The sequence below is a fragment of the Nipponia nippon genome, unplaced genomic scaffold (genome assembly GCF_047370975.1).
Source record: "Nipponia nippon isolate SJK-2023a ecotype South Korea unplaced genomic scaffold, ASM4737097v1 scaffold_5, whole genome shotgun sequence".
Classification (NCBI taxonomy): Eukaryota; Metazoa; Chordata; class Aves; order Pelecaniformes; family Threskiornithidae; genus Nipponia; species Nipponia nippon.
This window is the reverse complement of record NW_028262369.1, coordinates 8,404,837-8,420,707: the sequence shown is the minus strand read 5'-3', so window position 1 is coordinate 8,420,707 and position 15,871 is coordinate 8,404,837. Positions and strand designations below refer to the sequence as shown.

The window sequence follows — 15,871 nt, the reverse complement described above, 5'->3', positions numbered from 1 at the left end:
GCAGTAGTATGTCTCTGTTTCTTGCTGTTTCTCCCTTCTGCAGTGCTGCAGTTCTGTAACGTACCATGTGGAAAGCGAGAGAAAAGATTTGTTCTGTCTTCGTCACAATACCTGAACTGCTCCGTACACGTGGGTCTCAGACCAGGATCTGACTCCCCGTGAACCAAAGTGCCGGCTCCTAGAGCTGGAAGTTACACACAGACAAATGAAAGTTAATTCCCAAAGCACCAACGTCTCTTTTTGGTCACCTTCTACCCTGGCGCTCACCAGAAATAAAAAGCATTGAAAGCAAAATTGTCATTTCACAAAGTCCATCCATACTATAAAAAGTGAAATTCATGGTCTTGTTTCCTGTCCTTCAGTCAGTGCTCACTGCTCAGAACCACCACGGCATCACTTACTCCATTCTCACACCTGAAAAAATTTACTGAGGAGAACAGTAAAAATATAAACACAATCACAGATAAGATTTATACAGCTATAAATATGAAAAGCAACATGTGAATGTATTTTTTTTAAAAAACTGTTTACTTTGTGAAGTTCTGACTTTATTGTATATCACCAATTCGACATCTGCTCACCATGACTTGAGATATCACTGCCAGACTGCTGTACTGAGCTTTGTGTGAGCATACATAGCCACATGAACCCTTACTAATACGAGCTTACACTCCTTACAGAGCTTGTTTCAGGGCTGACACTTACTAGTTAAAGCTGGTCTTGCCTCCCCTTACGCCAGAAAGAATGACAGAGTCCCTTGTGCTCCACAATCACACCAAGCCTCCCCAAGGAGAACAGTACATACAGCTGGAGTGCAGAACAGAAGGGAAACACCATTTCTGATTTTAAATGCATAAGCAAATTTGCATCCAATTTCCATGCTTATTAAAACAAAATAATTTTTCTCTCTGCACATAAAGGACTTTGCTCCTCTAGTGACAGAGAGGGCTGTTTCAGATTGGCTGGGAATCGTAGGTACTGGTTAAACTTTGTCAGGCCTCTCTGCATAGCAGAAAACAAACACTCCAGCCCCCAAGCCTGCAGACGTGCACTTAATGAACTCTTGAGTTTGTCTGCTAAGAGAAATCATCCATGTCTGTCGCACATCACGTGTATTGAGGAAGGGGAGAGGAGGCTCTGGGCAGCATCCTGTCCCCTCCTTCCAGAAGGAGCAAGCCCCACGGTACAGAATGGAGCACATCAGTGTGCTTCCTAATGACTGCTGTAGAAACCACTTTAATGCAGCGAACACTAGAGACCATAGAAACAAAATAGTTCTTTTTCATGTGTTTTACTTAAGCCGCTATTAGTTTCTTTTGTGCCTGAGAGTAGGAAGGCTTGGAGTGGGATTTTGTTGATGGTTTACCACAACCCTATGCTTTAAAAAAAAAAAAAAAAAGGTAGCTAGACGCAGTGTGATGAGAGACCTGTGAAGAAACTAGACTCTTCGTGATGCAGATTTAATTATTCTGGTGTTGACAAAAATGAGAATTAAAGGAGGAATCAACCTGCTGACTTCCACAGGCAGTAAAAAACAGGTTTATCTTTCACTGTTTATTGAGCTCTTAGATATGAGAAATTCAATAATGGTCTGGTGGGTGTTTAGTGCTTTATGATAATATATCATTGGGCTTAAAGTAATCATGGTCTTAGGCTTGAAGGTAACAAATAAGACTTCAGACAGCATCTCGTTGCGCAGCTCAAATATTCCCAGAAAGATGGTGGGAGAGGAGGAGGGAGAACGAGCAAAAAGTGATATTTAAAGCAAACAGAGTAAATAATGCAATCATGTTGATACCAGTAATAGCAAACAGTTAAAAGTGATAATGAAACTTACTGGAGTAAAGCAACAACATATCAAATATAGACAGAAAGCAATTACAAAAGGTATAATAGAATATTGAAAGGACAAGCTAGCTGATGTAAAAAGCTCACAAAAGCTCTGTAAAACATTCAAGGCGAAAAAGTTGCACTTGCTAATAATAATCCATGAAGGCTCAGGGAATGCTAATTAGCGTAGAGCTGCTCTTCATTTGTACAAGGACGTATGGGCTTGTTCCAGGTTTAAATAAATGACTGAATGACAGAGACTAAACTCATTGGTGTTTTTTTAAAAGTAAAAAAAAAAATTACAGAGTTCTGGCATCAGTCAGTAACGCACCAGATTTACTGGATTTTCAGAGACTTTCAGAGATTTTCTAAAGCCACCAATCCATCTGCAAGGAACACGTAACTTACACAGGTAACGTGAACCCGCCAGTGGGTGTGATTTGAGCCAATGCTGTTGTGCTCAGCTCAGGAAATTTGCTATTTTTCAGGTCTTTTCTACACCACTCATTTTATTGCATCTACTTTTGCAAGAAGTGCAATTTAAATTACTTTCAGACTGGAAAAAGTAGAAATACAGATACCGTACAAAGCAGGGAATACTGAATAGGAGGAAAATTAGACACCAATCATCTCAGGGTTCAATTCCACATTCAGCTTCAGCTTTTCTTGACAAGTCAGTTACTTAGATGTCTAGTACGATTTTCAAAGCCGTCTTACCTTCAAAAGCCTCAGTGCTTAGTCCCTGTTTCCTCAGCATAGGGCTGAGAAGGGTACTCATTACTTATTAAAATTGCTAATTCTGCAATTTGCACTTTCAATATCTGAAGAACAAAATTCACACAAGGAAGAAGAGCAGCAGGAATCAAGTTGCGGTCTCAGATGGGTGATGCTGAAGGCCCACAGCGTTGCCTTCTTATTTTCATAGTACGGACATATTTGCTGATAGAAAGCAAAATATCTAAGGATAACACCATAGTATTGAACTGCCACATCAGAAGGTGGCATGTTTGCTGTCAGCCTTGCCTGAATTAATTTTCTTTCCTTTCCTTCTTCGGTGAGTTAGAGAAGCTGGCAAGGATCACAGCTATTCTGCTGGTAGGAGGCGGGGAGCCTCGGTCAGTGTATCAGCACATAAAGCAGTAACATTCATTTCAGAGATTCCTCCTGAAATCCTGTCGGCCGTAGGAAGGGAAGCACTGAGCTCGCTGGCCTGCTGGGCACTTCCCGCCCTGGTCGGCCCCAAAGAGATCTACAGACCCCATCTCGCGCTACATTATCATTATACCCCTAAATATTCTTAATTAAGAAAAACAAACGAACACTTAGCGCCAAGAATCTGATTCATACAACTCTGTGTCTTACATTGAATAGTGCAACTCAGCAAATATTGAAATTTAGATTTTAAAAATAAACGCAACAAAGACTATTAACTATGAAGAAACCTGTGCTTCTCCACCCTTGCTGAGAATACTCATTTCTCTGTTTTAAGCATTTGTTTTCTTGCTTTTAAGCACATTTGTTTTTTAAATTGCTGTATCTTTATTTAACAACATTGTTGCTTATGCATCAAAAACACTTGTCCTTGGAATCTGACAGCCATCTAATAAAGATGATGCTTTAGAAACTAAGCTGAACCTCTATAAAGAAATTGTAAAATTCAATATTAACGATCCATTTCATTCTTAAACAATAGAATTCTGAGCATCACTGATGAACCAACCAAATATATGTAATGTTCATTGTTGCTTTTGATAGAAAAATCAAGTAACATGCAATGCTATCTTTATCCGGAGGGCCTCACTCTCATTTCCAACAGGATTCAGCCATTTGCCTGTATTTAGCTCACCAAGCAAACTAATTGGTCATTCTTTTGCTATTATGCCTGCAAAAAAGAGTAGTAAACACTGAGCCTTGAAAGTTTTCTGGTAGGAAGCAACATCTAAATATTAGTCCCATTCTGCATTTATTCTCTGCATTAACGTAAATAACTGAAGATGCAACAAGCAGCTTTAGCTGACATTTTCAATAGGAAATACTGAAAAGGCCAGTCCAACTGGTACTGGTGTCTTGGTTTTAAGAGCACAAAATCAATTGCAAACCTTAGATACGCAAATAATACCTAAATATTCAACTCGGAAGAGTACAGAAGGTAAGCCTAAACTGAATCCACCATTTCTGTGCTGAAAAGCGCTGTAACGCAGTCACGCTGTATACAGGCGATCCGCTAGAGCTATGTACTCTATTACACCACCGAGGCAGAGCTACCACCACCCCAGGTCTGTGGGTACAGAGCTGTGAAGACTGCAGAGTACCTGGGTACCTGGGCTGAGGAGCTGGCGGCAGGAGGTTGCCCATGCAGACCTTCATGTTCATACAAATATTCCCTCCCAGTGCCCCAGCCTGACCCCTCGTCCCTAGCGCGCACAGACCTCAGTCTATCCTCGCCTTACGGATGTGGCTCTGGGGATTTCAGAGACCACATTGCTGATTTTTCTGCTTGGGTCTGTGTATCTGGTTATTGGTTTCTAAATATAATTGGAGATATTGATTTCTTGGCATTTAGTTCTGCTTTAGAAATTATCTCATGCGTTAGTTTTCCCCGTGTTCTCAAAGAGCACCATGACTTCTCTGCCAAGTGAGAAACTGCAAGCTATAGTTTTTGTTAGGAATAAACACTTCAAAAGCAGAATAAACCTTAAAACACGGGGCTGGAAGCAAGTAGGCCACCAGTGTGGTCTTTGCAGAAGGCAAAGAATAGAAAATTTTGAGGAGAGACATTGGGGAAATCCTAGGTCTAGAAGCAAGCGTTAAATTAGCAAGCATTAACACTTTTTTCTTTCTTTCTTTTATTAACCGCATTTGCAATGTTGAAGGTCAATCACTAGCAAGTCCCACAGTTCAGAGGTCAGAATATCTGGTACTCCCTCAAGGCACAGGGACATGTGCATTTCTTCCTCATACATTCCCCCAAAGTAGCAATACCTTTCTTAACATTCAGCAGCTTAAAATAAAGATGTATTGAAAATGTACAATTTATTCTAAGTTTTACAACACTGTTTTTTCCTCATATACTTCATCACAGTAATATAAAATTCAAGGTCATTAAGTAGAGAGCATGATAGTTTATTAGAGCTTCATCTCAAACTCTATACATACATGCTTTTTCAACATTCATTTTTATTATGATCTTGATAGAATTTCCCTCAGAGAGATCAGAATGATCACCAAATGAAGTTTTAATTATTTAGGCCCAAACTAATGCAAAATACCAACAAAAATAGCATAAAACCTTTAGCATCCAAATTTCTAAGAACAGTAGGGTTTGTAAGCTTAAATATTTAAATGTGAAGGGACTTTATTTCAAGTACTGTAAAAGAGAAACATTGCCACTTACTGGCAGTACCAATGTCTTTGCAATATTTGCAGGCATTTATGTGCATCTTTCAAAAGCTCTATTAACCTTTATACTATTTGTCAATAAAAAGCCCCATTAACATTTAAACTGTGTATGTCCAACTGTCTACTTCAAACAAGAATCAAAAGCTAGCCTGTAAGAAACAGTTATTTATTACAGACTATGTTATTGGGACCCTACACGTTGGAGATTTCGACAAGCTCACACTTCTTAAAGTAAAAAAAAGTTAAAAAAAAAGAAAAACCAATCATCAACTGGCAAAAAGGCTGCACATGGCCTGAGCAGGAGATGCGACAGCCACACGGGTGAACGGTTATCACCAGCAACACAGTACGGCTGTGGAAAGAATAGTACGACCAGCTGGAGCTGCTTCAGGAACACTGGAGGTCTGAAGAGATCACACTGTATATGAAACTCAAATTTAGACACTGCTTTTGCAGTAGGATCATCAGAACTTACCTGACATTAACAACTAGCCTTACCTGACATTAACAATTCGTCTTCATCGGGCAAAAACTTGATTTTAATCAAAGATAACATAATGATTGGATAAGAGCTGAAATCACAGCTGTGCAGAAGACAGACTCTTCAATCAAGCTGCTGAACTGGCAGTGCCAAAGACATAATTCACCAGTTCATGTGTGTCCCCCAAAACTTTGTTTCAAGCACCACTGATTCAGTAAAATCCCTATGTGCTGCTTCTGTAAAGTGGGTATTTCAAAAGGTAAGGAAAAATTATCCCAAAATCTAGAGACTGAAAGTGAAGGCAAGCAGTCTATTACAAATTATTAATGAAGACAGCATGACATGTTCCGCTGAAGATTTAAAAAAAGAAAAAAAAATAATCATTAATTGTCTTCAAGTATGGGAGATGCACTCACAGTGACAACAGAGGCATTCATTTCATTACTTTACAACAAGAAAATCTATAGACTCCATAGAAAATTTACAACCAAAATGGAGCTAGTGTGACAAACGGCACTCATGTAGCAACAACAAAAATGTAAAGTCTGCAAATTCAACATGAATGTGTTTTAGTGGCTTCGCTTCCTCAGGCTCCAGTTTGACGGAGCACCACTTCGTGCAATCATTCCTTTCATCTCACGTCCGTCTTGTCTTCTGTTTTTTTGTTTGTCTCTTTGCATCCTCTGAGCCACCTGTGTCAGAACCTGTCTGTCCAAGAGCACGTACTCCTTGCAGTCGAGTTGTCAGCTGTAGCAATAAGGGAATAAGCTGGGGGAAAAAAAAAAAGGGGCGGGGGGGAAGCAGCTTGTGATTACAATGCTATGCAAGGTCTGAAGGATAACGTTCTTTCGACCCATGCATCCCCAAACAAACAATCTATTGCATAAATGGCACACCTACAAAGATATCAGAAAATGGCAGCAAATCTTGGGAAGGAATCAAACTAAACTTCTGGGAACTTCTGATAATCAAAACCGAAAATGATTGTCAGTAACTTTTTCTCCTGCAGTCATCTAGCCAAGAAGAACAGTTTGAGTCCTGAGTCTACAAAATGACCACTATTTTCAGTGGAGGCTCTTTCAATGACACTGTAGAAAAACCTGGAGAATCCCATGTTCTGTGCTCTCTTACCCATGTTTGAGAGGAAATCAAACTACACAAACAAATTTCTTTTCTCTTATCAGCAAAACAGAAATCCAGTTATATCAGAAAAGACTAGAAGAGCATGGCTTGTTAACAAAGACAGAGGGGTTATATAGTAGGTAGTTATATTCCTCTCGAGAGCTTTTCACTAAGGAGGGTGTAAAGCTAAAGAGACCAGACTCAATGATTTGCAAGATTTTTTCCAGTCTGATTGTTCCTGAAGCCAATAAAATAATTATTTTCATTCCTATTATCACTGAGTCTGGTTATCTGAATTTGAATGATGTTGCATTGGTTTTTTTCTCCAGAGCCATCAAATGAGAAGACAAAATTCAGAAGCGGCACAGGAACTCACCTTCACATTAAGTTTTTTTTAAAGGAAGGTAATTGTCCAAAAACTTAGGTACATTGTGCCTTTTCTGACAATGTGTCACATAAGGTGACTGTTGACTGCATCTCTGCCTGAGTAACCACCTCAACAAATGCTCACTTAGCACAGTACGAAGTATTCATTGACAGGACAATATTTGTGTAAGACAAAAAAACCAATGACCTACCTTATCGTGGTTGTAACCAGCCAACAACAGAAGCAGCGTCAGTGGTAACGCGATGTAAGATCCTTGGGCAATATCTTGTTCAGGCAGCTTTCTCTGAAAACAGTGGGGACCATGGATTTTGGGTTTGGTTTTTTTTTTGAACAGTCATTTCGGCTATGAAATCCCTCAGCTTTAAACGTCAGCAATAGGATCATGTGGCGTGTCCAGCCCTTCCCATCTGAATTCCTTCTAAGGACTGCTCTCAGATTTACTTTACCTTCAACTTCAAAGCACTCCCCTTGATCAGATTCATTCATCTGTTACCTTCTTCCTGGGGTTTGCTGTTTTTTAAAGCTAATTCTCTGATGGTCAGTCTCCACTTTACAGTCAACCTGGTGTGCTTTGATTTACCTGTCACATGCTGCCCAAACCTCTGTGATCCCAATGATAATGCTACAGCAACCATACCAGCACAAAATCTTTCAGGCACATCTGCATCCTTCATTTATAACTGCCATTTCATGTCTCCCTCGTGTTTCCCTGGCATCTGAACATGCAGTGATGCAGAAAAGAAACAGATCATTTAAGTATTACAGAACAAACACTGCACTGTTCAGAAGTGCAAAAAGACACTTCTGTCTCTCAAGGGAGAAGTTTTCCCCTGATGTTTGAGAACCCCTCTGCTTTACCCCCTACCTCAGCTCCAATAACTAAAGCTCTCTTTTTGGCCTGGTGATGCTTCTTTCATATACACAAAAGTCTTTAAAGGAATTCTGACAACAATCCTATCTTTCTCCTTCAGGCCCCTGTTACTGCAACCTTTCAGTTAGTGTCATAGCTACACCTCCTTCCTGAACTCCTTACCTGCCTCCCACAACATCCCAGGTTATTACATCCCTGCCTGATGCCTTAAATGCGGCCAAATCCAAATCCATTGTCACTTTAATGCCTCTCATAAACCTCTTTATATTTACTTAATAGAAAGTTTGGCCAAGACCACAAAATACATGTGGGGTATATTACCAGACATTGCTCTCAAGGTGAACGCTTGAACATTTAAGTATTTTGTACTTACAGTGGGACTGAAGATCAGCGTAATGTGCTTATGATATCCAATAGCAGTGAACGAAACTTGAGGCAGGGTGTAGTCATACTGTGATTTAGACAATGTAGAATCCAGGAGCACCACGTAATTCTGTGAGTAAAAAATACACTCAGTCTACAGCATCAGTAGCAGTCTGAGACAAAATTTAGATTTAAAGGCAAAAGTCAGTTTAACAGGCTTCGAAATCTTCTGAGACATTGGTCACTCCAGCATGAATACAGTACTGCAGGCACACCAGAAATAACACTTCAGTGTCCTTATGGAAAAAAACTAAAGTGACTTAAGCTAATTATTCAGCAATATTCTTACCTCTCCATCTCGGAGCAGTGGGGGGAAATGGAAAAATAGGGATAGGCCTAAGTTGACTGTATGAATTGGGTTGTCAAGATTTTCACTTCTGTAGAGCTTCACCTGTGAGAGCAAGAAGAAAGCACAAACCAGGTATTTCTGAGCCTGCACCACAATAGATATTTCAGACGTCCCACATCTTAAGGGATAAAAGCACTTCAAAAGTCATCGTGTTTTAAAAACCTCTAAGTTGTCAAGTAAGAACACCTGGAACTGTTCTAATCTGGGATGTGGAAAGTCACAGAAACAGCCTTTTTACAGAACTTGAAATAATTTAGGAGCAACTGATGTCTGACATTTTCACATATCTAGTGTATTAAAAGTAGTCTGTGCTGTGCATCAACCAGAACTGAGTAATTCTTTTAAATAATCCCAGCAGTTTCACAGGAATTTGCAGCTGCGGGTTGTTTCTATTTCTCTGATAGGCTCATTTTCCTCGATTTCAATTTCTCTACACTTATTTAACAAGCTAGACAGCCTCAAGCTACCGAATAGGCCTGAAGTCTCAGCAAATACAGTTTGCTCAGAAACCAGCATAATTAAAAGAGGGTTGTATCATAGACGAATAAGGCTGGTAGGGGCAGCAGCGCCTCCTTACACGAGGCTGCCTGTACACACAAACGTTTATCAGCCACCGCACCTCCTCCAGAGGACACAGTAAGCAAAGTGATGGGTTTTGTGGACCGTTCTGAAGCAGCCTTCTAGCATCTATACCATTGTTTGTAAACCTCTGGATCAGATATTTGCCAAGACTCAGCTCTCTCTGCAGACACAGCCCACTAAATTCTCATTGATTCTGCCCAGTGCTACCATGGCTGCAGCTCCAATCACAGCTCACCAGAGCATTTCCAGTTGTTTCATCAAGCCCATGCAACCAGAAGGGACCAGACTGAGGTCACAAAACTGCTTGCTTGTGTCTTTATCAAATCTTAGCACATCTTTCAAAGACAAAAATTTCTGCCTTGAAAGCAAGGGTGATGATATGACACCCATCAACAGCACACGTGCATTACATGCAACGCAAGACCCAACCTCATAAGAAACAAGTACAGGCTTGGATAACTTCCATATAATTAAATTTTGACATCAATTCCTATTTGCTTGGGCTGAACTGCAAGAGTCTAAATTTCCCCAGAAAGACAGGAAGCTTGCTCAGGTGCTCTTCAGTTGGGTGATACGTTTTCCCTTCACACCTGCTCCAAGTGTTGGATCCTTTGGATGTTTCCCAAAAAACCCAACAGCTCAGCAATGAGATCTGACAGATCTAGCTGATCTAGCATAGTGGACTAGTCTGACAGAAATCCAGGCGCTGCATTTATATTTGTAGGTAACATTTCAAGAAGCTTTTAAACCTGAGAAATGGTACTCTAACTCCTACCACACCAACAGCTTTTGCAGATACTTCCAGCATTTGCACCCTAAGACAAAAGGATCACAGGTGTTTAGCAAGTTTTTTTCCTATCACAGCGCAGCCTTTTGAATTTTGAAAATATTAGCTTTACTATTTGTCGCATACTCTCTCTTATAACTGTACTTTTAAATTCATATGTCCTATGGTATCATTGCATTCACATAGTATCTTCTTGCTAGCAGACAGGCATGTCAAAAGTTCCAGGCGTTTCAGGAATTAATGCAGCGCTCTAATACAGAGGACTCATTTCTCCCCTGGTGTCTTGCTCTCCCTATGGACAGGGCATCCCTAATCAGGGAGTCAGACCCAGAAATGTACAGGCCAACCCGAGAAAGTATTTCTTAAACATACTCCCATGAAAAATGGAAACATTAAAGCAAAGCAGTGAGGAGCACTGGAATCTTAATTCTATCTGGAATTCAAATTCACCTTCACTAAAATATCAGTCATAATTTGAATTAAATGTGTGCTCTGGCTACCGAACAATTTCCAGTGGCCCTGCAAAAAAACATTGGGAAACCAATGGCAAATACGCTTGAAAAAGATGAAAGGCTTGAACTTACACATAATGTGGAGAGATACTCGGAAGATGTAATTACATTTCCACTTAAATCAAACTGATTAATTTGCCGGAATGCTATAATATTAACATCATCAATGTCACTGTTCCCAACCTGCAACATATAACACAGTCATGTTTTTACCAACAGAGGAACAGTTAACAGAGGACAGTTAGCACAACACAAATACTGTTCATAATTCTAAACAAGAAGTGAATTGTGTTCTATACTAACCACATGGAAACGCGAAGGCTTTCCAACTACAAGTACTGTTCCTCCAGAGCGCACAGCTTGCAATTGCAGACTTGTGCATTATCAGCACAAGGCTGATGGCATTAAGTTAAATTAAAAATGGAAGAAGTATCAAAAGCACGCATTATTTTGGAAGAGGCTGAGTTACATATGCTGGACTGCCCGATGTCTGAATGTTGATCTCGGTATTTTGCAACTGTGCTGAGAAATGCATATTACTATGCTAGGATGTTTATACAGTCGATTAATGAGGAATATGCTCATATCATAATATAACCTACTTCAAAAATATATAACTTTCTATTATTCAAAATGGTATAAAATACAAAACATTTGTGTTTCTAAATCTGAACTCCGATCAGAGTGAGGAAAGACATTTACTCAAATAATAACTGCAGTAACAGACAGGTTACGGTTAGGCCAGGTGCCATATCAACAGCCTGGTGCCACTGAGGCTGTACATTTTTTCTGCAGGTGTCTTTCAAACGCTTCTCTCTCCTGGAGAAAATGGCACGCTAGCCAGGATAGTATTAGTACAAGCTACTGCACACAGCTGTCACTTGCAGTACATAACCTTCACATTGTTTTCTGGAATTTGGGTTGCCATTCTCTTCCCCTTCCCAACCTGCAAGTACTCTTAGCAAGAAAACACTAAGGACTTGAAAGATTTCTGCCCTTCTGTGTTGCTGCGAAGGAGGGCACCCTGGTCAGGCGCGCGTCTGAGCTCAAATAATGACCGTCTCCCAGTGAAAACTTCTGGACAACTAACGAAGGCTAATTAACCTTTGCTGGATGTCAAGAGATAAATGCGAGGCAACTAATCTGAATCTGTAAAGATGAGGAATATTTAACAAGATTTCATCAGTTTTCAATTCAAAGTTGTTATTATTACATTTTGTAAAGATTTGCTAGTCTGAATGACAATTTCATCTACATCAAGACTGCAGGATTTGGACCAAATAAAGCATAACAAAATCTATCTATCCATCAATAACTAAATACAAAGATAGCATAATATGACAATTTTTGACATCCTCAAGTCGCTAGTGCTTTGTTCCACATCATAAAGAAATGCTAAAAGGTATTCTTATACATTTATTATCTCAGTTCTTGATGTATAGTTAGTGACTGTGAAAGAATCCTTTCCACCTGTTTACTGTTTGGGCTTTATCTTCTTTCAATTTTAAGCTATGGTGCTGCGACACAATATGGGGCCCATATTTAGGGAGCTAACTTGCTGAAAGCCACCTGACTAAACAGAACGCATTCAACTACATTGCTGCTGATAGAACGAGACATAATGTCTAGACAGATGCATTTCATATTTAAGTGAGACTGCAAAAAAAAGAAAAAATTACCTCAATTGCACGATGCTGTGGTAAAGCTCTTTCAATGTGATCGTTGCCTTCAGCTTTGAGTTGGACATGATACACACAACCAGGCTAAAAGCAACATTCAGTGATAAATCCCAACACTGAATAATATGTACTTTAATTTTAAAAGACAGTAAGAGATTCCATTTAAGATACACCACCCAAACAAATCTAACTCTACCCAGTTAAAGTTTTCCTTAACCCAAATGGAAAATTTAATTCAATCACACCATTAGGGGCGCTTACTGCCAGCAAATACAAAAGGCCTATTACAGAACTTTCACTAATTTATTACATTACTGTATTAAAAGAAATCATCTGCTGTGAAGTGTTTTAGCTAGAAAGAAAATACATTAAACAGGATGAAAACCCAATCAAATACTGCTTTCTGCTTCAGCGTAATTGCTTACTCCATACATAGTGGTCCCAGAAATTCAGCTTCCATGTTTCCTGCAGAACAGCTTACTTCACATACATGCTGTACAATCAACATCATACATACAACCAATATCCTGCTAAAAATACACTGTCACAGTATTTTCACAAGAGAAATTAAATGCTTCCCCAAATTATTTTGCCTAAGAAAATTTCCCCTGTAACACCTGAACACTGCTGAACCCGTTAGACACATTCAGTACATTGACCGGGGGCTCATGTCACATCATGGGAACTGTTCAGTGTTTGTGGGAGGCCATCGCAGTACGCTGGCAGCAGGTTCCACAGACTCACACTCAAAGATTTTTCCCCCTTTACTAGAATGAACGTTCACTACACGACAGTGTAACACAGAGAGACTCAAGGGAATCTGAGCTAGCAAATGTGATGGGAAAACAGAAATCGGTAGCTAGTTAATAAAACACATTTTATTGCTCCATTATCACACTAACATAAAAGTAAATGACAGAGAGCATTCTAACCCTTACCAGAAGGCCACGTAGCCTGAATTTGCCCTCTTCATCAGTTATCGTGTCTTCTCCATAGATGCTACAATCCTTCTGCCCCACAGCTTCTACTGAGACTCCTTGCTCAGGCTCTCCGTTTAAAGAAGAAACTGTGCCATAACAGCTAGAGGTATGAAGAGAACCAATTGCTACAGATGTGCAGATGCTGTTTTAATGCACATTTTAAAGACATTTTATTGTTATAACTGATGGAAAAAGTACTTAACGTATTTAGCATAGCATGGAGAAGGAAAGGGGAATTTATAATGCACATGTAAAACTGTTTAAAGCATTAGAATTGGCTGCAGTTCAGAGCACAACTTTAGGAATCCAAGTTGACCCTGACCTCCATGAACAGCAGCCCTTACCCCTGAGCGCAAGGAAAGGAGGGATCTTGAAGTCAGATACCTGAATTGGTCTACCATCCCTACAGTAGTCCTCTCCTGTCCCACTGGACATAGCACAAGCCACTTCCGGTGCCACTGACACAGTGCTTTCATAGCAATGTTTCCCCTTACAGCCCTGCCATCCGGGCTTAGCTATATATCCACATGCATAAGAAAAGGCTAAAAAAAGTACTTATACACAGCATAATAAAGTTAAATTGTGCCTTCAAAAGTACCCGCCATACCTTCAGAACAGAGGTGTATGAGGAGAAAACACACATTTTGCATAACGCATCCTGATACAGTACATAGCATTTTGCACAGCATTTCAGCTCTACTGACCTGTAAGCTGTTCTGTAACCAGTTATCCGAATTTTAAGGTTCTGTCCTTCCTGCACTTCAATCATTTGTGATGATGGTTCAAAGCGAAACTCTTTCATCATGGGTTTAAAATAATACTGCCCTGGGCTCTGCAAAGAGGCGTAAAACAAGCTGTTTACTGATAGTGACACAAAAATTCACCAATTTCAAACAATTATGTTTCTGCAAGAGCTCCCTAAAGAGCTAAAGTTCTCTGTCCCAACCATAGGTTAAACTGGTTGGAAAACGTGAGCACACTGGACAATAAACCAATGGAACTCCACCAGGTGATAAAGCCTGAAGAGGGAAAGGAAACTGTGGCCCTAAAACCTTACCGCAAGACTTCAAGGACAGGAAAGCGACCAGGAAAGAAAGATGTCTGCAAGGAAACTATTCAGGCATGTCTACACACATGTACAGATCAATAATCTAATTAGATTTCTTTCCTCTAAAGGCTCTCAAATGATCATCAACAAATTGGCTTGTTTCGTGTTTACAGGCTGCAAATTAGTAACTGAGATCAATCAACATCATCTACTACCTGTTGGGCAGAAATCTCTTGCCAGGTTAGATTTGACATCTTTCACTTACTAAGACTGTACGTGCTGTCCACTCTGAGGGACCTACATCTCTCATTGTGGGTTATGATTTCAAAGGAGACCACACATCTCCCTGTCACTGAAGACAGCCAATAGCATCCCTATTTTGGAAGGCAAAGTAACACAGCATCGCACATGCAGCCGCATTCAGAAGAATCAATTTCAACTTACCAGATTGGAAAAAGTCAGCATGCCATTATCCTGCGTAAGGAGGTTAGACCGAAACACGCCTCCACTGAGAGACAAGAGAACTCCAGCAAGAGCCTGGTCATCCTCTGATTTGATCTATTTTTGAAAAAGCAATAGTTTTAGGTGTAAGCGAGGGTTGCTTTACGCAGAAGGCTTCCTTTCAGAAGCCCCCTACAGAGTGCACAGATGTGCTGGCTCTGAGCACTCAGCTGTACGCAGAAGAAAACGAGCCACATCTGCAGCGTACCCCCTCCTGCGAGACTGCAGGGCTACGGAAGCTTGTGCTCTCGACACCCGGGCAGTCACAGCTGGACATAGCGTGTGCCACCAGAACAGTCATTCTCTACCACTTCATAGAACATGCTGGGGCCCAGAACAAAGTATCCCAAAGAGCAGAACGAGGCACTAGTTGGACCAGACAGTACATGAAAAAAAAATCACCTCAAGGGATAAAACTCATTAAGAGAAGGTGGTCCAACTCTACAAAAGCAAATAAAGCCAGTCTTTTGGACTGCAGGCTCTAACTTTCACTCTATAAACCTTGCAAAATATCTTCTGCATGGCAAGTCATGGTCGACAACTGCGCTCATCCACAGTGATTTGTTTCCCCATGACAAAATTATCTGCAAATCCCACACCCATTGTGTTTGGCTGGGACATGTGGGTTAATTTTTTTGCCTGTCTGGCTCTAACTGCACACACTATTCATTCAGAACACAAACTGTGTAGAACATTACCTCAAACGTCACCCCGGCAAGAGCAAAAGCTTTGAAGTCTCCAACTGTTCCTTCTACTGCAGTCAAAACAAACCCTTCTTTCTGAGCACTAACTGTATATTCCAAGTCACTGTGGAGTGGCCCAACACTTCAAATAAAAGGAAAGAAGAACTCGTTTTAAAAAAAGCACTTGGATATCACACGCACATTGTCAAGTCACCACTGCAGTTTAACTGAAGAAT

At 40.3% G+C, this 15,871-nt stretch overlaps 1 protein-coding gene across 1 annotated transcript in view; it reads right to left on the bottom strand.

Annotated features, from left to right (window-relative positions):
- Positions 1–4,937: 4,937 nt before the first annotated feature.
- LOC104015031 (BOS complex subunit NOMO1) overlaps positions 4,938–15,871 on the bottom strand; it is a 29,027-nt gene continuing 18,093 nt past the window's right edge. Inside the window, exons 22-31 of the mRNA XM_087734481.1 lie at positions 15,651–15,777; positions 14,896–15,009; positions 14,108–14,235; positions 13,362–13,503; positions 12,424–12,507; positions 10,817–10,927; positions 8,804–8,905; positions 8,465–8,584; positions 7,411–7,503; positions 4,938–6,478 (exon numbers count right to left, since the gene is read on the bottom strand). Of these exons, the coding sequence (XP_087590607.1) occupies positions 6,347–6,478; positions 7,411–7,503; positions 8,465–8,584; positions 8,804–8,905; positions 10,817–10,927; positions 12,424–12,507; positions 13,362–13,503; positions 14,108–14,235; positions 14,896–15,009; positions 15,651–15,777 (1,153 nt within the window). The 3' untranslated portion in view covers positions 4,938–6,346. The remainder of the gene's footprint in view (positions 6,479–7,410; positions 7,504–8,464; positions 8,585–8,803; positions 8,906–10,816; positions 10,928–12,423; positions 12,508–13,361; positions 13,504–14,107; positions 14,236–14,895; positions 15,010–15,650; positions 15,778–15,871) is intronic.